Source organism: Phyllostomus discolor, chromosome 7, assembly GCF_004126475.2.
Source record: "Phyllostomus discolor isolate MPI-MPIP mPhyDis1 chromosome 7, mPhyDis1.pri.v3, whole genome shotgun sequence".
In the NCBI taxonomy this organism is placed as follows: Eukaryota; Metazoa; Chordata; class Mammalia; order Chiroptera; family Phyllostomidae; genus Phyllostomus; species Phyllostomus discolor.
Genome location: NC_040909.2, coordinates 475,971 through 498,544, shown reverse-complemented (window position 1 = coordinate 498,544; position 22,574 = coordinate 475,971). Strand labels below are relative to the sequence as shown.

Here is a 22,574-nt window from a genome sequence, read left to right as displayed (position 1 = left end):
GCCCGCCGGCTAAACACCAAAGCACAGTTTTCGAGGGACACCGCCCAGCGTGCTGAGCCAGGCCACAGATGTGCCGACTCCGGAACCAGCATCTCTTCCCACCGCCTCCACTCTAGCTGACCTTCGCAGGTGACGGAGACACAGGTGCCCTCTGTCGTGAGACTGGTCCATCCGAGCTGACAGTAGCTCCGTCGTTCCTGACTGGAGAGCGTGTTTCCCGCTGCGGGCGCGGAGCCCCTCACTGACCAACAAGGGTCAGTGTCAGCCCGTGTCCTGTGACACCCTGTTGGGTTTACTCCCTGAAGGTCAAGGCCAGCACGAGTCTCGTCCCGTGCTCACTGGCTTCTCCAGCAGGTGCATGTGCAGACACACTGTCCGCTGAGACACAGTCTGCTCCGTGGGAGAGGAGGGTCCCGGTGTGGGGAGCACCTAGGGAGGGAGCTGACGGAGAACCAGCAGGCACTTGGAGGAAAGGGAAGCTGAGAGAAAGACGGCTGGCGGCCAGGGGGGCGTCTCCTCCACATTAGCAGTGGCGCCTCCTGTTGGCTGAACGGCCCCCTGAGCTAAGAGCTTGGCATCATCGTCTGCATACATTTATGGAGAAGCCCTATGGCAAAGATGGCGTTTTCTTCCAATCTGCATGTTAAAAACTCAGGTCTGTGGGAGGTAAGTGGTGGGCCCGTGGTCACCGAGCCGGTGGAGGGTCGGCTCAGCCCGCAGGGTGGGGTGTGTTTGGTTTGAGTCCCTTCGGGGTGCACTAGGCTGTTACCTGGTGGGAGTGGCTGGGGCCTGGGACCCAGGTGGAGGGCAGGGCAGGAACCAGGAAATTGGAAAAACCCACCAACGTGAAGCTTCCTGAAGGCAGGGACCCCTGTCACCATATGCGCAGAAACCAGAAGCTGGCCTGGCGTAGGGTGCTCCGTGTTTTCCTCAAGAAAGGGAGAAAGGAAGGGCTCTCTAAGTGCGGTTGTCGAACACAAAATCAGTCACATGTGGGCGCTCTCACCTGCTCGTGTCCCCAGAGGTTGCCCATGCTGGCTCCTTGGGTAGAACGTAGACCAGGTCGTCTCCAACTTAGAGAGCTTGACATCAAACACTCGGTGTCCTTGTCAGGATGCCAGCTCTGTTGCAGCAGGTCTGGGGTGGGGCCCGAGGCTCTGTGTGTCCAGCAGACTCCCAGGTGGGGACGGTGGTGGTGATGGTGCTGATGATGGTGATGTTGTTGGTGGTGGTGGTGATGGTGTTGATGATGCTGATGGTGATGGTGGTGATGATGATGATGGTGATGGTGGTGGTGGTGGTGGTGATGGTGGTGATGGTATTAATGATGCTGATGGTGATAATGGTGGTAGTGGTGATGATGATGCTGATGGTGATGGTGCTGATGGTGTTGATGATGGTGGTGGTGGTGATGATGATGATGATGGTGATGGTGATGATGATGATGCTCCTCAGAGCACACTGTGTATCAAGCAAACAGAATTTACACAGGATGGATGGACAGTTCTCCTGTGTTTCATCTCCTTTTCGGAGTTTCTGTAGTTCTCGGATTTGGGGAAGAATCAGATGAGAGGGGGTTAATACATGCTTATCATAGTGTGACATCAAAACTCGAAGGGCAGAATTAAAGTTAAAATCGAAGACAATGACCCAAAACACCCACGTGGGCATGGGCATGGGCTTGCCTCGGGAAGGACCCTCAGAGAGTCGCTCCACATGCAGAACAGAGCCGAAGACCCACAGCAGACTTGGCCGCGAGGAGGAGGTTACGGCTCCTTCTATTCTTTTCCTGTCATTTTCTTTTTAAATTCGGAAGAAAAAGAGTTGGGGCCTCCAGCTTTTTCTCTTCATTGTAACTTGGTCTCTTAGGAGAAATGCTGGTTTAGTAGACCTGGGAGACTTACATCAACCAAGAAGACGAACCAAGAAATTGTTGACTTTGAAAAGGAGCAGATGATCAAACACTCGCTGAGCACCCGAGACTGAACTAACGCGTTTGCGCATGTCCTCCAGTCCCCGGCATTAACACCCCACTGCGCGCTGTTTCCGATGTGGAACGTGGCGCATGCCTACAGCCAAGTGTGACGATGAGCCTTCTCGTGGCCACGAAAGCCGAGTTCCCCACACTCGCCCCAACACCTCCTCCTTTCTCTCCACGAGAGCGATTAAAATACCTTAAATCGAGGTGTATCATTTCCATCCACTAAGATGTATGTTTAGAATAGTCCTAATATGAGTATACCTGTTTTTACATAAAATTTAAATTTTATGTAAATGGTCTCAAACCGCATGTTTTATGTTGCAGTTTTGTTAACCATAGCTATCGAGACTTTTTCATGTTAATACAAGCTCATGCATTTTCACAGCTGTTTAATATTTCATTCAGCTTCTGCGAGTTCACTCGGGGTGGTGTTCACGTTTCACCTCTTCCTGTGCCTTCGCGGTACGCAGTGTGTCCAGGTTCAGTGCTCCCTGTGTTAACGAGACACCTTGCAAGGCCCCAGGACATGGCTGGGGCTAGGACCGAGGTGGGCGTCGCTTCCGTTCCGGCCGGTTAACCCTCGTGGGACTGCCGCCAACTCGCCCAGCTGCTGGGCTGAGCGCCTCATCTAGGAAACGGGCCTAATGCCTCCTCCCGTTTTCTCAAAATTGCCATAAAGGGCAATGAGGACGGCTGTCGTAATGTGCTAAAATTTGCGGAACAGGTAGCCGCGTGATTTTATTATCAAGACGAGGCCTTCCTAATGAGAATAATGGAGTCATTAGAACAGGAGGCGGGAGGCTGGGCGTGGGGAGTGGGCGTGTCCGGGGACTGTGGCACACGGTGGGTTTTAATGAAGACGTGTGCCTCGGCATGTCTGCAGACCCACCGGCTGAGGCTCCCGGGGCTGCTGTCCGAAAGCCCCTGCTGGAGGCCAGCCGCTCCCTCCTTCCTTTTCTTCTCCTGCCTTCCCGTTGATGACTGACTATGCCTCCAGGGCTCCCGCCGTGTCCCTTCCCGACCCCGGGGGTAACTGGGGCCCTCGCCTCAGCGTCCTGTTGGCAGAGAGCATGGTGGCGGCTCGGAAGGGCCTCGGGCGGGCGTGCACCCAGACGAATGGACACGGATGCTGAGCGCGTTCCTGATGAATTTATTAACCACGCCCCGTCCACCCGGATCAATCGCAGGAGCAGGCTCTTCCCCGTTCCGGGCCAGCGAGCGGCCGGCCTGCGGGGAAGGAGACAATTACCTCAACGTTCTGCCCCCCCTGGCTGCCCGGGCCCAGCCTGATGGTCCCGGCGCGCGACCAAATCACTCCCACTTCCTCGGGCGATCTGAGGCGTCTCCAACTTCCTGCCGCCACGCCGCCGTGGCCTCCACTCCGAGCCGCCTCTGGCTGCTGACAGATAACTGGGCGCAGCTGATCTTTAGTTATGAAACACTGCAGGGATGTGTGCGCCACCTGTGGCGTCGGGGAGAGGGGACGTGTGCGGTGGGCTCTGTGTGCCGAGTTAAGGAGACCCATCCTGAGAGGCACGATCTTTGACCTTCCCCAGGTGGCAGCTCAACGGGAGCGACATCGACCCGCACGAGCCCTCTCGGTACCGGCTGCGCGGAGGGAGCCTCGTGCTGGTCAGCCCCCGCCGGGGCCGCGACGCCGGCAGCTACCAGTGCTTCGCGACGAACTCGCTGGGCACCGTGGTCAGCAGAGAGGCCAGACTCCAGTTCGCCTGTAAGTGCCGGATCCCCCTGTGCGCGAGCCCCGGGTGGTGGTGGGGGGCATGGGGAGGGGGACGGTGTGGCTGCTCGGGGAAGGTCGGGCTGCCCAGACGCCATCTCCTGCCGTCCACCTGAAAGGGCCTTCCCCTCCTGGCTGGGCAGTGGGGGGTGACCTGTCAGCCTGCACTGCCCAGCGTGTCTGCACAGGCCACACCCTGCCCGGGGCCTCATGGGCTGGTGGCGGCTGCCCAGCCCTGGCTGGCGGGGGGTGGGGGGGGCACTGGGGTGGGGTCACTCCGTGCCTTGCACAGGGAACACGGTTCTGTGTAGCTCCTCCAAGGGCCTCGGGTGCCGGCGGGTCCTGACGACAGCAGGGACTCGCCACGGCCGGACCCAGGGCAGGTCACGGGGTATCGTTTACAACAGCTGGGTTGGGGTACGCCCACACGGCAGCTCACTCCCCTGAAACGGTGTCACTGCGTGATTTGTGGTGTGGCCACAGACGCGGGAACATACAGGAGCATTCAAGTTGGTCTGTGCGCTTTGCTCAGTAGAGAAGTTCGCTGTCACCAGTCGTCCCCAAAAGAAACTCGCCCCCGAGACCCACCTCTCCCGTCCCCCGGTCTCCCCCGTCCGCTCCAGGAAACCACGGGCCTGCTGTCCGTGCCTGGACTCCCCGAGACTGGCCACGAGTCCCTGGGACGAGCCGTGGGGGGTCTCTGGGCGGACCAGTCAGGGGCTCCGCTGGAGGTTTCTGAGAGTCGCTCGGCGTGGCGCCTTGCACACTCGCGTGTTCGGTGACACCCGTCAGCGCTTTGCTCGCGTTCACTGCTGAGCGGCACTGCAGCCTGCGACACGCCCCGTGCTGTCCCAGCGTTTGCTGACGGCCATCGGGCCGAGTTCGCCGTGGGGCTGGCAGGGGCTCTGCTGCTGGAAACGGGCGTGCGAGTGTGTGCGCAGGTGTGGCTGCTCACCCTCCTGCGTCCACGCCTGAGGCCGGGCTGGCGGGACTGTGCGACCCACACGCGGCCCTCGGAGGGCGTGCCGCGCGCTTGCACGATGCCCCTGAGCACCCGCGTCTCCTCCGGCGGGGTCCGAGGGCCCCGCCTCCGCCGTCTCAGGGAACCTGCGTTAGCTCTGTTTGACCGTGACCGTCAGCCAGGGTGCTCCGGGAGATTCCAGTGGTCACGCGAACTTGGGGGAATGACTTGCGAGTTCACGGGTGACACAGGCGTCCGCCCCCCACGTACATGCTGGTTTAGAAGGAGGCGTCATCATTGAGGGGCGGGCACAGGGGCTTTGAGGCACATCTGAGTCCTTCTAGTTGTGAAGCAGAATTGAGTCCCGGACGTGATTTTAACAAGAAAACGAGTGGGTCGGCCACTCACAACGTCACTCTGTGGGGACGTTCCCCTCCCCCTCGGACACCAGCGAGTGCCTGCTGTGCCGTTCCTCGGGCTCCTCCCTCCCGTCGGGCTGCCGTGGTGATGAGCTCACGTGAGTCTCCGAAACTGTGCTGCAGACCAGAGGCAAAGACGCCAAAACGTGAAAGTTTGGTTTCACTGGAGATTCCAGATCGATGGCGGTGCACGTGTCCAGGTTGGGAGCAGAGGACACGTGAACCTCACCACCAGGGACCCACAGAACCGGGGGCCTCTGGATCGGATGCCACGGAGAGTGCACGGTGCCACCTGTGAATCACAGCTAGTGAAAACGCATGAGTCAGTGGTGCCGACTGTGATCCGGCCGCTGGGTCAGGCCACCAGGTTAGGGGACAGAAGCTCCCGTTAACAGACACCACAGAGATACAATTAGCCCAAACCACACCGTAATCATTTCAACAGCATGAACAGCCGATTTTCTTCCCCTGATTGATGGCGTGACAAAGAAGAAACAGGAGAGAGGAGGAATCTGTGACACAAAAAGCCCGCTGGACCAGGAGTTCCTTGGGGCTGCTGTTGCCACGGCCGGGGCGGCTAATGGCAACAGGAGTGCCCTCCCCGCAGCTGCCAGTCTGCGTTGCCGGGTAGACCGGAGCCAGGAGCTGGTTCCCAGGGACCAGCGCCCTCCCCGCCCTCGGGCTCTCTCGGGTTCCCTTCATGGTGGGCTCAGCGAGGGAGACCACTGGCCCCCTTGTGTCCGGGACACCTGTACTCATGCCTGTCGTCGTGTTGGGAATGGTCTTGATGCGGCGCTGAACGGTGGGCGTGGAGAAAGCTCAGCACCTCGCCCAGAAGGGGCCGCCGGCGGGAGCGGCCTGCAGCGCTCCCCAGCATGGGGGGGGGGCTGCCCGTCACCCCACGGAGTCCTCGGCGTGGGGACCTGTAGGCGTCAGCTGGGATCTTGGTATCGGGTGTGGCTGCGTTTCACCTGCAGGATTTTAAAAATAAAAAACCAATTTCTGGACACGGAGAGTTGTTTCTCCGACCAAATGACCTTGAAAGTTGTTAGGGAAGTCGGAATGGAACTTGTGACCCGAAGATGAGTAATTAGGGCTTTGTCACAGTCCCTGGCTCTGTTGCATGGTTTTCCTCCTTTAAAGTTGTTAATTGGTTGGATTCCTCCAATTTGCCTGTTGTCACATATTATGTACCTTCTGAGCCGTGCAAAATAGTTCCTTAAACAAGCCGTGGCATTAAAAATTTAACGAAGTTTGGGTACCATCAGACTTCATAGATGCTAAATGCCAAAGACTTCTTACTCTTGACAGCGGGTGTGCGTGCAGCACCCTCGGAAGGAGCCAAAGGACACGCTTTTCTTTGGCCTCATTATTTGATCTGGAAAAGGGCGGGAGGAGTGGTCCATCACAGCCCCCTGTACCCCGCCCAGTACTACAGATGATGTGGAAATCCCAGTGCTGGGCTGTTTGGTGGGGGGCTTCTGGGAGGGGCGCCCCGTTCCCCTGGGAGAGGCGAGGGCAGAGACCGGGTCTCGGGGAGAGCAGGCGACAGGCCGCCGGCACCACGCTGCCGGTACACGGTGAGCACCGGCCAGGGCCATGACCTGTAATCCAAGGCTGTGGCTCGTGGACACAGCCAACTTCGAAAACTGCATCGTGGGGAAGTTACTCCCTGAAAATCATCACTTGTTTGGGGCGCACTCAGGTTTCTCGAGTCATCAGCACGCTCTGGTCTTCTCCTTCACACCGGTGGTGGCGGCTTTGTCTGTCCCCACCAGGGTCGGTGATGGGAGCCGGGTTACCTTCAGTGTCTACAGAACGTCGGGTTTTAACAATAAAGTGGAATAAACCGTTGGCTACCGCAGTATTGCCTTTATCTGAGAACGTTATCAAATGTGCTATTTTAACACTAAGACAAATCCCACCATTAACGGAGTGTAGCATGTCCGAGGGAGAAGTTTTGTAAGATTTGCGTTTGTGCATCCTCCGAGTTATTTTGTTTTCTCTCTGCGTCGGGTCTGTGGAAGGGGAGTCCGTTCCCCTCGGTGGGTCCTCTCAGAACGGAGCCGTTTCAGCGAGAAAGGAGCATTTTAAGCTGGGCGAGATGAACACCACGTGTCCACCGGCCCGGACAGTGGTAGCCTCGGGGACAACAAGGAAAAGGGAGAAAGCTTCTGTTTTCTTAGTGGAAAATGCCAGTTTGCTGCAATGCGACCTCCGGCCAGTCACGGGCTCGCTCGTGGGAAAAATGCCGAACCACCCAGCTGTTCCCGTTCACTTCCCGCTCGACACTGCATGACGACGGTCCACTGACGTCCCCGCACACAGGGGCCCCGAGGATGAGCGGGATCCCCCGCTCTGCTGCCCTGCGTGCTCGCGCCGGCGTGAAGACTCAGCGTCAGCCCAGTGCTCTCGCTCGGAAAGACACGGCCACTTTCACGCCTGTCCCCTCCTCCTCCCGAGCGGCCTGGAGCCCGGGCTCTGCCACCGCGGAGCCTCTGGAGTGGGCGCTCCCGGCAGCGGGCAGACACTGTGGGCTCGGGAGTCAGGCGGTTCCAGCTCAGCGGCCTTTACCTGGTTCTCTGTGGCAGCTGAACCCCACGTGGCCTGTGCTCTAGGCACTGCGGAGAGCGGCCCCCTCCGCAGCGGGATCCCGGAGTGCTGGCGGCCAGCCCTCTGCACCCCGAGGTGTGGCCGGGTGTGGTCCTGCCCAGCACCTGCCGCAGAGCGTGTCATGCCGGGACACGGGGCTCCGGTTCTCCCACGTGTGTGCAACGGTGCAGAGCACGGACCGGGGCATTCGGAGTCTGTTCCTCGGACCAGGGCGTCAGGTCCACCCGGGAGCTGACTGCAGGTGCTCGTTCCCGGGCCCCACCTCCTGCCTAGTGCCTCAGACCCGGGGGGCGGGGGGCCTGGGCGCCAGTGTTTCAGGAAGACCACAGAGCCGGGGTTCCGACGCCCAGGGCCTCGGGGGGCCGTGCTCTCCCAGGGTCCCTTCCAGGACGGTCCAGGCTCCCTCTGCCTTCGCTTGCAGATCGTGGTGCGGGGAGGGGGGTGCGAGGGTCCCCTGGGGACACGGGCGGAGCCCTGCCACGGCGCTTTCCAAGCCAACGCCACCCCCCTCCCCCCAGGGACGCGCGGGGTCTGTCTCAGCGGCTCTGAGCAAGCTCGCTTCAGCCTCTCCCGCGACCCGGTCACTGGGACTTTCACAGACCCTCAGACTGAGTTTCGAAAATGGCGCCTGTTTAGAATGTCTGGGCAGGAGCGCCGAGCAGCCACGAGGGACGAGGGCCGGGCGGGAGCCACCAGTGCCCGAAGACCCACTGTGTGCGGACGCCCCACCAGTGCCCGAAGGCCCACTGTGTGCAGACACCCCACCACCGCCTGAAGGCCCACTGTGTGCAGACTCCCCACCAGCACCGGAAGACCCACTGCGTGCGGACGCCGGGGCCACGTCACTTTCAGAGGGTGAGGGGGCGGACGCCCCAGGGTGGGCTCCCTGGCCGCTAGATCCATGCATGACGACACGTGACGATAGCGGTGCATGGGTGGCAGCCCGTGACGGTGACACGCTGCGAGGAAGGGGTGGGCTGGACCAGGCTCTTCAGAGCCGCGCGTGACTCACTCCCCTCCTGAGGTCGGCGGTTCCAGCGCGTCTTCTGCCGATGGCCACGCTCCCAGGCTGACCTGAGGGTCAGGGTCGGGGTCGGGGTCGGGGTCTGGGGTCTGGGGTCGGGCCGTGGCCGGCTGTGCTCCTGAACGCCGGGAGGAGGGGAGTCGATGCCTCGGAGCTTCCGGTGAATGTCAGAACGGAAACGGCCCCAGTCGCCCTGGACCTGGTTTCGGTGAAGGACACAGGGCGTCTGTCGGAGGGTTTCCCGAGCGTCAGGGGGACCACCTGTGTGTGGAACGCCTCGTGTGGGGTCCTGGGGTCACCGCCCCTCCCCATCCCCCCGCACCTCAGGCTCCTTGGTGTGGGGCCTGGGGGGTGGGGGGGTCTTCGCTGATTCCCGCTCCTGGCTAATCATCAACCCCAAGTGGTTTTTATTCTTTTATTAAAAATGACGGCTGGTTTTCTCCTTAATTGAGCAAAGATGATTAAAGAGATTAGTGCTCTCCAGAAGTACATAAATAATTCAGATGCGACGTCTTCTCGGCGGTGCTGTGATTTACTTAAGACTCGGAGCCTCGTCTGAGCGTAATTAATGTGGTTTTCAGCCGTCCTCCCGCTCTGTGGCCGTGGGCCCAGCCCCGAGCCGGCCCGGCCAGAGACCGACCGCAGAGCCCCTATTAATTTCACCGAGCGACACGCGGATATTTACGAGCCTCGCCCGGTGGCCACTCGGGAGGCTGGGACTGGTGACAGAGGGAGCCGGTGGGAGAGCGGACGGGGGGTGGGGGGTGGGGGGTGGGGGCTGCCGGAGAGGGCCCCCGTCCAGCTGTCAGGTGGGCTGGCCCTTCCTGGGCCCCAGCAGCGGGGATGCGGGCTGGACAGTGACGGGCGTCGTTTGCCCAGCCTTTGGGCGTCTCTGGGCCACGCCGGATGAAAAAGAGCTGTCTTGGGCCAACTGTTAAATACACGCAAACACTCACAAAAACGGATGAGCCAAAAGGAGGTTTTAAGGACATTTACGGTTTTGCGTTGGGCCGAAGTCGTAGCCGTCCTGGGCCGCACTCAGGCCTCGGGCTGGACACCCCGGGCTGGACACCCCGGGTTTGACAGAAACCAAGGGGCGTTTTGCAGGAGACGCAGGGAACCGGTTTGAAGGGCTTCCTGACCTGTGTGCACTCGGGCACCTTGGAATTCAAACCCAGGAACCGTTGTGGAGGCTCCGTAGGCGCCGAAGGCAGGGAGCGCGTGCCCAGGGGCTTACCGACGGGGATGTTTCCGTGGCAACCAGCAGGCCACCATAATATTTATATCCACCTATCCCTGTGTTCGAGTTCACCGTAGGATGCGGTGCTGAGAACACACAATAATGCACACCACCTTTTCCCCTTTAATCACTGTATATGAGGCTGATTTTCCCCTCAGTTAAGTGTTTCTAAAGACTCCGTGAAAACTTACAAGCTGTTGTAATTGCAAGTGTGACGTCTCGTTGCTCCCTGTTAGCTGGGAGTTGCACACTTCCGTCTGTTTAATTAACCTGGAGAGTGAGTGGACGTCACACAGTAGGTCTGCCCCCACGTCGGATAGAGGGCGGATGCAGATGCCGCTTTAAATTCCGCAGCTACGTGTTGTGGGGGCTCCTCGTTCCCCGCCTGCTGGGTGGGCTTCCAGTCAGTGACCGAGGGCTCCCTGGCGGAACCATGAAACCGCCGTGCAAGGCCGTGGCCTCGGCTGCCGTCCGCCTCCCACCGGCAGACGGGACTCCATCGTCGTGTGTGGGTGCGCGTGGGGCGTGGGCGTGACATCTGCTTACGCAGCTGACTCGCCACCTGTGTGCCCAGGACACGGGAGGGAGTGGACACTGGACTCTCTGTCCTGAAGCGCCGCGTCTGGCCAGGGCGGGGGTGGGCGGGCACCCGGTAGATCAACACGGCTGGTGACACTGGGCGAGGACCGGGAAGGAACCGAACGCTGCCTTAGATTGCGGGGGCGGGGACTGAGGGGAGCACCCGCACCTGCACCTGTGTTGTCGTGAGCACCTGAGAGCCCACGTCAGGCCCCGGGCTCCCGGGCTCCCGGGCAGGGGGGTCCGGCCTGTGGGGGAGACGTGGGCCCTGAGCCCTCGGCGAAGGGCGGGCGGAGGTGACCTCCAGAGGCTGGACCCCTGCTCCCGGCCCGGCCCGGCGCGACGAGCAGAGCAAACTCGAACACCTGCAGCGTGAGCTGCAGACGGAGCGAACGCCTTCCGGTCCAGTCTGCGAAGGGCAGAGCTCCGGACGACGGGGAAGCAGTGGGAAGCTTCGACTTCCATCTGGAGGCGGCACCCCCTCTTTTGCTCTGAGTCAGAGACTGGGGTGCGGGGGCGCCACTCGGCTCTGACGGTCAGAGTTGTTGGCGGGACTTGGGGCGAAGCCTCGGCTCCCGCGCCCGGCTCGCCCGCGCAGACCCTGGGGATGACGAGAGTGCGTGTCGCCGGCCGCACAGATCTGTTTGAAACCCGGTCAGAAGTCGTGTGTCGTTAGAGGCTCGTGCCTGTGGACACGGACCCACGGACTCACGGACTCGCAGAGCAGACTGATAGCCGTCAGAGGGGAGGGGCCGGGGCCGGGGCGAAGGGGTTAAACGGGGATAGAAGGAGACTCGGGGCCTCAGAGAGCAGACCCCAGTGCGGTGTTTCCTGGAAGGACGGGGGGTGCAGACCAGGTGGGGGGGCAGATGAGGTGGGGGGGGGCGCAGACGAGGTGGGGGGTGAGCGGTGACAGAAGGAGACCTCCCTGGGGCTCGGGCTGAGAACGCAGCACACGGATGACCCGCTACAGAGCCGCACCCCGAAACCCGTGTGATCTCACTAGCCACGGTCACCCCGATACAGTCAGCAAAAATTAAATAATGTAAACGTCTTCGTCCACCTCGAAATCAGGTATTTCTTCAGCCAGTTCGTAAGTAATCACGAGGTCTCTCACTCGGGTAAAAACTCTCAGTATGAAGCGATCCCATAATTAATGAAAAATTAAACTAATTAGTGTCGTCCCAAGAAACAAGGGCGCTCTTCGCCTGCCGGACCCCGTGGGCCGAGCTGCCCGTCGGCAAACGGCCGTGGGGGGGTGGGGGCACCGAAAAATAAACAGCATGTCCGTACTAAGGCGAGGGGGGGGGGCCTCGCTGCCCGACACCCTCCCGCAGTGCCGGGAGAGCCGGTGCCTCGCTGACTCGTCCCCACTCCTCCCGCTCCCGGGAGGGTGGACGCCAGCAGACAGTGTCCAGCGCCCACCCGCAGCTGGACTCGCCTGCCTGGAGGACGGCCGTCCCTGAGACGTGCAGATGTTCCCGGGGGAGAGACCTGCCCGTCGGGGGCACGAGGCTAAATGTGGACGAACCGGGGTCCCCAGAGGAGTTGGGGGTGCATCGCCTCGGCCAGTGGCCCGGGTCTGGAGGCTGAGGACAGAGGCGGGCCGCCCCCCAGTTCTCCCTGCGCCCCCCCCCCCCGGGTCCCCACACCTTTGTGTTTATCGCCTCCTGTGACCCTCCCTCCCCTCCCTCCCTCCCGTGGGCCACGGGGTCTGCGTTTTCTGAGGCTTCCGTCCAGACCCGCGCAGCCCGTGCGAGCAGCAGCCGCCCAGGCCCGTGTCTGTGCCGAGGGCGCGACCTTCTCACCGGGGCCGCCGGAAGCTCTTCCGAAGATGTCTGAGAACCTGACTGAGGTAACCGCGCTGACGTGCCGGGTCTGCCGCCACCTGCAGGGCACTGCCCTTGCCGGGTGTCGCGTCGCTTCTGCAGACGGTCTGGGTGTCGGCTCCAGTGGGCGTGTGGGTTGGACGCTCGGGCCCCCACGGTGCGCCCACCGGACGGGCAGGTCTGGGAAACATGGCTCTCTGTTTGGCGCTGTTTCCACGGGAACCCTGGCATCTGCTGTGGCCTTGTTAAGATCAAATCGACTTTCGAGGTGCGGCTTTCAGGCAGGTGTGCTGGGCTACCCCAGACCTCTGGGGTACCCGGGGGTCTCTGTTCCAAAGGAAAGGGAAGTGATTTGCGGGACGGCCACAGAGATTTTTAAAAATGTGGTTTTGATGGCCCAACGGGGCTTCATGTGTGAAATATAATAAGAAAAAATGTGCGGAGTGTAGAGATTTATTTTACTCCTCAGGGATATTAACTGTCCATCCTTTAAACGTTGGTGTTACAGGTGAAAACAACATCCACAATCGGATGAAAAGAGGTTTTTGTCTCTTTTCTGGATTTAACAGATTCTAAAAGAGCAAAATTGCCAATAACCGACACAGTCAAGTATCCTTGATTTTTGTTGCTGGATTGGAAAAACCCAACATTTGCTTTTTTCTAAAGACCTAAAGGGGCGTTCCTGTTTGATGTGGTCAGAGCCAGGCACTGGACTGCTCGTTGAAGAACTCTTTGAACAACAGGCATTTGTTTTTAAAAAGGAAGACATGTGTGGTGACATTTTAGTTCGGCCTCAGCACGGAACCGTGTGTGCACCGTGCTCTCGCTCTCGCCCGTCGCTTCTCCACGCGGCGCCGCCGCCGTCCCTGCCGCACCAGCTCGGCTCCCCATCCTGCCTCGCACCGCACCGAGTTCTCTCTCCTGTGCCTTTTCCAGGGCCTGTGTTCCCTTGGGTGCGCGTGGTGGCTCATTCCTGGTGCAGCCTGGGTGCCCAGGCGGTCTGCGATTCTTATTCTGTGTTTTCAGGCTTTTACGCTTTTCCCGCCCAGTTTGGGCACTGACTTCAGGGACCACCATGGAGGGTGAATTTCCTTCACTGGGTTGTTCCAGACCCTCTCGTTTTATTTTTACTAAAGTAGCAGCTCCCTTTCCTTTCATGGTTGTATCTCATGGTCTTTTTTTAAATTTCTCTATTCATTTAAACCAAAACCGAACCTGTGTGATCCCTTGTGCCGACAGACACAGCCGGCCAGCCGGTGGCAGAGGAGGCTCCGAGGGGTGTGGGTGCCGGCCGGGCAGGGCGGCTGAGGCCACTGGGTGGCAAGAAGGGTGCTGTCCCTGGAGCACCTCCCGCACGGGGTGAATCTTTAACGTGGCCCTTGGAGATGCAGACTCGGCATAAATGAAAAGAAAAATAAAGACGGGACTTGAGTCAAGTGTCAGAGCAGGAGAGCACAGCTGTGTCTGGTTCGGACCTGCCCACAGAGAAGGTGGTTAAGGGTCGACCGACTGTGTCTCGTGTCCAGAAGCAGCAGACCTTCCAGAAGCTTCTGCAGGTGTCAGGGAATGCAAGAGGAGTCACGGTGTCGTCCCCCCCCCGCCGAAGCAGCATTTTCTCTGTGTTGTGGGCATGGCTCAGCGAGATTTCCGCTGAGTGAGGCGGTTGGGCTGGAGGGAGGAGGCCGAGCCTCTGCCTGCACTTCTTCTCCTGGTGGTCCCGTCGGTGCCGCAGGGAGACCCTTATTCAGGGAGAGGGGACGGGAGTGAGCTTTAGAACTCTTCCCCCTTTGCTGTTTCCCGCCCACCCCCATGCGGACTCCCCGCCAGGGTGGGAAGTGATGGGACAGAGGAAGCAGGAGGGGGTGGGGGCAGCCGCAGGGAGCACACACGCGAGCCCGGTGGTCAGGGAGTGCCCCCTGATCGTGTTCTGGGGGCTCACGGATGCGCTGTCCTCCCCGGCGGCCCCTGCACACCCCGGGGGGTGCGGGGTTGGCGGTTCTAGCTTCCGGAGCCTTGGTGTCGCGATAATGCTGCGTTGTAGGTGCACATGTGGGGTGACACGGTGCTACGTTACGTTGTGTTTGTGGGGTCCCCTCTGGGTAAAGTGAGCCCATAGCAACGTTTTTCTTCTTTTACTTCTCCTTCCGTCTCGGAACTCCTGGTTTCACGGAACTGCTTCACTCACGCTGGCGACCAGCTATGTGACGCTTTCGGCAACAACGAAATCAGGCAAATACGCTCTCCTCCCTCTGAGGGGCCGATTCAGGGTGCTCCGAATGCCCACGTGTCGACCGTTTGCAGTCTCATCAATCTGAAGATGTCATGTTGCCTCTAGTGTTTTCCACGGCGGGTGGAAACTTTCTAAGTTACGCCCTGAGATGCGCACGCTGGCTCCTCTGCGTGGCACCCCCACCGGTGGCTTGGGTCCGCCCTCCAGAGCCACGAAACGGGTGTGTTTTCTCTCAAATGGACAGTGCGGTTGCCCTGAGCTTCTTACAAACGTAGATCTGTTTTGTTTTGTTTTTTAAACCAGACTTCGGAGAAGCAGTAAATTAGATTAGTTTCTTCCTTTCCCCCATCGGCTCAACCTTTGTTCGAAATGAGGCCAGCAGGCTTTCTGTGCGCCTTCCTTTCGGCTGGAGGGTGTGGGGCGGACTGGCTGCCCGGGGTTGCTGCTGGAGGCAATGCACTGTTTTAAAAATACCCTCTGGCGATCCAAGCCGCGTGGGCCTTGACGGCGCCACGAGCCACGGGCAGACGTCCTCTGGACAGACACGGAAGCAGCAGCGTTTGTCAGAGCTGCGAGCCGAGAGGGGTCTGCGGACCTGGGTGGGCTGTGCCATGAACTCCCCCCCGCCCCCGAGTGGCTGCTGCACATGGCCCACAGCGTCCTCCAGACGTGGGGCCCACGGGACCGGTGACCGGGAGTGGAATGTTCACCACCCTTTTTGTGAAGGGTGGCAGGAAGGCGTCTCGTGCCACTGACGGTGAGACATCGCACAGAAGATTTTGTCCGTGAGGGGCTTCTGTTACAGGAAGAGGAAGTCTCGGTGATTTGGTGAAGCACTGGACAGAGGTGGGGCCAGTGTGTGTGCGTCTGGTCGAAGACGCGCCGTTTCCTCCTTCGGCTGGTCCTCCCGCCTGGGTAGCGCCCCCCCCCCCAAGGCTGCGCCCTGCGGCGTGGCCCGGCCATTTCTGACGCCACGACAGAAGCGCAGGGTCAGGGGCACGGGTCTCGGCTGTGTCACTGAATTTCTAGGAGCCCTAACAGAGAAATCAAAATCTTTCTTTTCCTTCTCAAAACAGACGTTCTCCTGAGACCCCTAAGAAGGGGTTTAAATGCTGTCCTACCAAAGGAAGGCGTGTCTCTGTGCGGGCATTTTCACGTTACGGTTCTTTCTGAAATTCTGTCTCGTTGTGTTTCCCGACCAGATCTGGAAAATTTTAAGACCCAGATGAGAAGCACCGTGTCCGTGCGTGAGGGTCAGGGCGTCGTCCTGCTCTGCGGCCCCCCGCCACACTCCGGAGGTAAGACGGGCCCGTTTTCGCTTTGCTTCTTTCCTGGCGACGCTTCTGGGCTGTGGCCGCATCCGTCAGTGGCCCCGGGCCTCGGGGTGCTGCTGCCCGTGAGGTGGCGGGTGAGAAACTCCTCGAAAGGCAGTCCCACCAGAGCCATTTGTAAACGCAGGCTACTGGTTCCCGTGGCAGGCTCCCGCGGTGGGCGGGCTCACGGCCACGTCAGCCACTGGATGGTGCTGAGCGTGGCTCTAGCCTCGCTGGTCGTCATCGGTTACGGGGTGGCAGACCGGGCGTGTGCCATGTGGTCTTTCAGTGTGTGCTCTCGCTCTGTGTGTGTGTGTGTGTGTGTGTATGTACATAGAGATAGCCACATGTATGTGTGTACATAGATACCTACATATGTATAGATACACACACGCTCTTACATAAACTTAGTAACATACGCTGTTGGACATCTTGGTTTTTGCAGAATGTATATGAAATTGGTCCGTGTGTATATTCACAGCATTTTTACTGGGCTGTTGGAGTTGCAGATTTTTATGCTGCATTGGCACAAACTGAACTATTGCCAGACATTCTGTTGCCGTGACTGGCCCATGATACAACCGTGTTAAACACCTCTTCTCTTGGTGACGTACGTGTTGAACTTTCTTTTGTTCATTCGGACAAAAATCGGAAATGTTCCTCCAGCGTCAGCCGGGGCGGTGCTGGTGGGCGGAGGCTGCAGGGCTCCCCAAGGGGCGGGAACCGTGCGGGTGAGCCCTTCAGCCCCTCGCTCTGCCTGCCGGACCCTTCTCGACGCTGGCAGCGGCCCAGGCTGCGGGGCTGGGAGCCACCGTGGGGGTGAGGCCAGAGAAGGGAACCTGGCTCACGGCTGGTGGCCGTGAATCCATGTCACTGCCCAGCCACGCAGGCTGCTGTCCTGGGAGACGCCTCTCGCTCTTTCTGTGACGTCTCCTCCCACCTGCGACGCCCCCCCCCCCCCCCCCGCCGTCACCGCGGAGCAGCCCCACGGCGCTCCAGGACCAGAGCCGCTCGCTGCTCGTGGGAATCGGGTGGCATCTGGGGACGGAGGAGACAGGAGTGGGGATGGGACCCGTGTGCCCTGTGGCTTCATTATCAGTCTCATCACCAGCACATGCAAAGCCGGGGACCGTGGTTGCCACGAGAAACGCAGATGGATGAGCACGAAAGACGGCCCTTCTGTAAACAAGGTCACCCAATGGCCGCGCGGGCCCGTCCCGACGAGCGCTAACTAGACGTTAACGAGACAGTAATGGACCAGACCGTTGGCATTAGGAGGTCACGGGCTCGGCGAACCCTCCCGTGCACGTGGTCACAGCGTCGGTCGTGTTGGAAGGTGGCCGACGGGACCCGTCTCTCCCCGTGTTTCTCCGATTGGCCTCCTTCCTGCCGGCTCACCTGCCACAGGCCCCGGACACGCTGCCCCGGGCCCTGCCGCCGCGCTCCCAGCACAGCCTCGGGCGTGAGCAAGCAGGGGACTGGGGGACGCCCGAGAGCGGGAGCCGGTGCCCGAGGGGAGGCCGCCAGCCCCGGGAGCAGGAGGGTGGGACGCACACCCTCTGTGTCAGCGTCTCCCTCGCCCCCCCCCAGGACCAACAACGGAAGAGTCGCCCCCGGCAGCTTGGCCGGGGGGACCGAAGCGAAGGTGCCCTGGAGGGTGCCTTGGGAAGACGGGTCCAGGCTCCTCGGGCCCTTCTAGGGCCCAGACGACAAGACTGTTGCACGGCGTCTCTGGCTGTGACCAGGGCGCAGTGCGAGAATTTCCCCAAACAACCAGTCCGCCACCTGGCTTCCTCCAGAGCACGGGAGTGTGGGGGCTTCAGGCTGTAAACGTTGGCTGAGCACCCCCCCCACCACCGTCTTTCCTCCCTCCCTCACACTCCTCCTCCTTTCCTCCCATCCGTCCATCCGTCTGTCCATCCACTTCAGTTACCCCCTGGTGCATCCGTCCGGTACCTGCTGACGCGTGGGAGACACCGAGTGTCCATCTCACTGCAGCGAACACGGCCCGTCACACGGGTGACCTCGGCATGGAGCAGAGCAGACCTGTGGAGTGCTGCTGGTGCACGTGAAGGGAATGTGGGGTTTTTTTGTTTTTTTTTTTTTTTTTAGATTTTACTTATTTATTTTTTAGAGGAGGAAGAGGGGGGGAGAGAGAGAGAGAGAGAGAGAGAAACATCAATGTGCGGTTGCTGGGGGCCGTGGCCTGCAACTCAGGCACGTGCCCTGACTGGGAATCGAACCTGCGATACTTTGGTTCGCAGCCCGCGCTCAATCCACTGAGCTACGCCAGCCAGGTGTAGGAATATGTTTGAAGGGACATTTGCTGACCCCCCCTCCAAGCCTCCACTCCGGGCAGCACCACTGAGCTGGTGTTCGGGAAACAGCAGCAGGAGGGGTTCTGGTTCCTGGGGGCGTGGAGCCCCCCGGACACGGACGGGCCGGTTCGAGGTGGTGGCAGCTCACCCTGAGGCAGCACAATGGGGCTGTTTCCGGACAGACCCCGGGCCGAGGGGGTCCGCCGCCCACCACACCGGGAGAGGTGCCGCTCCCGCTCCGCATCGACCAGCTGAGACCCCAGCAGCCAGGCCGCTCGTCTGGAGCCAGCGGTCAGAGCTGAGCGTCACCCGGAGGGGCCCCGGCCGCCCAGGCCCCGCGGGCTACAGCCACGGAGGAAGCAGCCTTGTGGGTTTGCGAGGAAGCCAGAGACCGCGTGTTGGCGGAATTTCCCGAGGTGGTTTGACAGCCTGGGTCAGACAGCCCCCGGCCGGGCTCCCTCGGCCCGTGACCCGCAGCGGGGGTCCTGCCTCAAGGTCGTTCAGGGCGAACCGTCTGAAGCCCCCTTTATGCAACAGAATGAGGGGGCAGGGCCGAGAGACGCCTAGAGCAGGGCGCGGCCTTTAAAACTCACTTTTATTCGGGTCACAAGTGCGTGCATCACTTCCGAGCAAGACTAATTAAGCCGCTAATGAAGGGCTCGGGAGGCTGCCGTATCGGGGGCAGCACGCGGTCCCTCCGGACGCGGCCCTGCAGACCCGGTTTCCATTCTTGTGCCGAAGCCGGGACGGACGCGCGCCCGGCCCCCGGCCCCGCCAGGTGCCTGTGTTGTTGAACAAGTTGTCCGTGACCCCAAAGTCCGGATCGATCTGCCGGCTGAACAGAACGAAGCCGCGGAGGCTCGCGTTTGTGGTTTCACTCTAGGTGAAACCCCCAGAGTTGCCCCCAGAGCAACCCCCAGAGTTGCCCTGGGGACGACCGCCTCGCCCGGGGGCCCTGCTGCGGTGCAAGCAGGAAGGAGAATGCCGGGTGCCCGTGTGGGCTTCCGCCCCCGTCAGCGTGCGTTGGACTCAGAGACCCGTGTGACTCCGGGTGGCGTTTGTCACAGCGAGTTCTCGTGCCATCACACAGGCACCTGCGCAGTGCAAGCACTCGCAGGGGAGCACGCGGTCAACCTGCCGGGGAAGCCGAGGAGCGTCATCCGGCCACTTCCTGGGGCTCCGACCGGGACCACGTTAGTGTCACGTTTCCCTGAGAGGGGAAACGTTTCCCTGTGGCCTCCCCCACACTCACTCCCCGCCCAGCAGCCCTGAGGGAGGGGCACGCCCCCAGGCCCAGCCCCCCAGATGTTCCCCATGTCCTCTGCCCCACAATCGGGGGGGCAGGGGCCTGTGCAAGTTCTCAGGGGCACAGCCAAGCGCACCGACCTTTCCCGTCCCCGCTGCTCCGCAGGGAGCGCGGTGTTGCTCTCACCCACGTGAGCTGGGGAAGTCCCACGGGAAGGCCCTTTAAAAAGTGGGGTGCCGTGCTGACTAAGGAGGGTACAGGAGGGGGATGCGGGGGCAGGAGGAGCAATACGCCTTACTCTACCAGGGAGCAGGGGAGTCGTCTCCTGAAGGAGCTCAGATTCATCTCGGCTGTAGAAGCCTTGGTCTGGGGGAGGGGGGGTTCTTCATCACGTCACCCTGAGACGGGGCGGGGGGGGCGGAAGCATAAGGGCACATTAGGGTCCCTGCATTCCGTGGATCAGGTGTGGGTCCTGTCACACCTGTCACGGTGGCAGTCGCCGGCTGGGGCATTCCGGTGGGGACACCGGCCCACCCATCCCCCACCCTCGTCGACCGTCCGACGAGGGGCCCCATCCACTGGCCCTCCGAGCCCACTGGGCGTTTCAGCCCAAACGCATGCTGCCCGGCAGTCAGGTCGGGAGGACAGTTCCGGGCCCCTGGAGCGGGGAAACGGCGCCGGGCGTGGGGCGTGCGTGGGCTCCACGTGAGCTCATGCAGCATCGCCACGTCTCTGAGCACCGCCCGCGCCGCCTGCCCCCCCCACGTGGCCTTTTCTCCGTGTTGTGCGTTCCGACAGCCCAGAGCGAGGCGCTGCGAACCTGACACCTGCTGTAAACACGAGACGCTGACTCTCGGCGCCAGACTGTGGTGCTGCCAGACACTCGGAGACGCGGGTGCGATGTGGTGTGTGTTCCCGTGGCTGCGACACCGCGGCTGAGCGCTTCCTCAGCCCGGGGCCGGCACGCCGGAGGGGTGTCCCTCGGTGTCCCACCGCTGGCTGGGGTCCTGAGTTCCCGTCGCCGCCGCTGAGGTGGAGGGGGGTCAGCGGCTGGGGGGACGCACGGTGACAGGTGTGTTCCCTGCAGCAGCGGGTGGGGCTCGGGGGAGGCACGGAGCCCTGGGAACCCGTCACACTGTCACGCCCAGAGGGTGGCCGGAAGGTGCTGTCACTCTTTCCGTCCGTGAGCCAGAGCAGAAGCACGTGCGAGGCCCCCGGGCGCGGGGGTGCCCTGAGTAGCCGCGGCTTCAGGGTCTCGGGAAAGCGCGTCGTTGCCAGACCCTGCTCCCCACTGCGGCACCGTGAGCCTCCGCGGCTCAGCGGGAGGAGATGCCCTCAGCCAGAACCGAGCCGTGGCGACCAGAGCGTGGGAATACCACGTGGAGGTGTTGCCCAAGGTGGGGAGTGGGGGGGGGCTGCCAGAGGCATGCAGGGGCCGTCGACCTGAACCCAGTGGCTGTGCCAACTGTCACCTCGGAGACCGGCCCGCACAGGCCGAGGGGACGTCCTGGTCGGAGGAAGCAGGCAGCAGCCAGGCCCGGGGAGCGGCAGCCGGGTGGACTCCGCACAGAGCATGTAGAATCCACACGTGAGGTTCTGCTCTGGGACACGATCGTCCTTCCTCGGCACGTGTGGGGTGGTTCCAGGACCCCCACCCCCCAGACGCCCAATCCGCAGATGCTCATGGTCCTCAGAGAAACCGGCATAACACCTGTGTGTGAGCTGCACACGCCCTCCCCGCCCCCCCCCCCCCCACCGTCTGCTGGGCTTTCCCGGGCATTTGCCGCGGCTGGTGCGTCGCTCTGGGTGCTGCAAACACTCGGCAGCTGTCCCTGCGGCGGGCGGGTGGCTCTCACGCTCCCGCCCCTTCAGCTCACCAGAGGCTTTGCAGGAGCAGGTTTCTGGGGAGCGGGGGAAACCTGCGTGTTTCGTTAAGTTGGTCCCTTCACAGGTCTCTTTTTTAGAGATTTTATTTATTTATTTTTAGAGAGAGGGGGAGGGAGGGAAAAGAGAGGGAGAGAAACATCAGTGTGTGGTTGCCTCTCACACACCCCCTACTGGGGACCTGGCCCACAGCCCAGGCATGTGCCCTGACTGGGAATCGAACTGGTGATGCTTTGGTTCGCATCCTATGCTCAATGCACAGAGCCACACCAGCCAGGGCCACTTCCAGGTCTCATGCACGTGATCAGGGACGGATTCCTTGAGTCCGTGTGTAGGAATCGGGATAGCTAGCAGTGGCACTGTCGGGACCGTGCCAAGACATCCTGGCAGGACACACACGTGGCCTTCCCGTGTGTGCAGAGTTCTCGCACCATTTACGTCACGGAAGGCCCGTCTTCTAAGCCACATGTATGTAGCCTGCCGGCAGAAGGACTCCAGAGCCTGTGCACACGGGAATGGAAAAACCACAGAGCGGATTGTTGTGCAGAGAGTCACACCCCGTCTTCGCCTGGTGGGACCCGGTCACCCCTGGGAGACTCCCTGCTGCTGGCCCCCTGGGCCCCTGGGGAGAGTCACAGGGGGGCGAGGGGGGAGGCGTTCCGTGGAGAGTCTTCTGGAACCGTGGAAGCAGGAGCCTCCGGCACCGGGAGTCGTCCCGACGACACAGAGGAGCCTGTGATGGAGATGCACGCAGGAGGCCCCGTGGGCCCTCGGGGCACCCCGAGAGCCTGAGTCACTCATGGAGGCTGCCCCTGGTCTGTGCCCCGGGCTGGGTGTTTGAGGCCCCGTCCGGCATCTGCTCCGTGGGCAGAGGCGTCCGTCCAGAGAGGTTCGGACTGCACACAGTCTTGGCCGCAGCCACGTCCACTCCAAGGACCGGGCCGCGTCCCTCAAGGGCAGTTGTGTGAGTCCACAGAGCGCTCCCTCCCGGGCCAGCCCTGTCCTTGCCCTTCTGCCCGGCCCTCAAACACGGCGCTGCCGCTGCCGCCGTGCAAGGGAGACCATCCGGGTGCAGTTTTCGCGGTGGGGGCCTCTCAGTGGGGGGCCGGCGGTGTGTGTTCCGGAGAGTCTGTCTTCCTTTCCCACTGAGACCGGACTTCCGGAGGCCCGTCAGAAACCCGCCTCCTCGTAAATCGGGG

General features: G+C 61.4%; 1 protein-coding gene across 1 annotated transcript in view; it reads left to right on the top strand.

Annotated features, from left to right (window-relative positions):
* LOC114501801 (contactin-3-like) overlaps nucleotides 1–22,574 on the top strand; it is a 112,401-nt gene that overhangs the window by 42,647 nt on the left and 47,180 nt on the right. Inside the window, exons 4-5 of the mRNA XM_036031499.1 lie at nucleotides 3,538–3,713; nucleotides 15,817–15,912. Coding sequence (XP_035887392.1) covers nucleotides 3,538–3,713; nucleotides 15,817–15,912 — 272 coding nt within the window. The remainder of the gene's footprint in view (nucleotides 1–3,537; nucleotides 3,714–15,816; nucleotides 15,913–22,574) is intronic.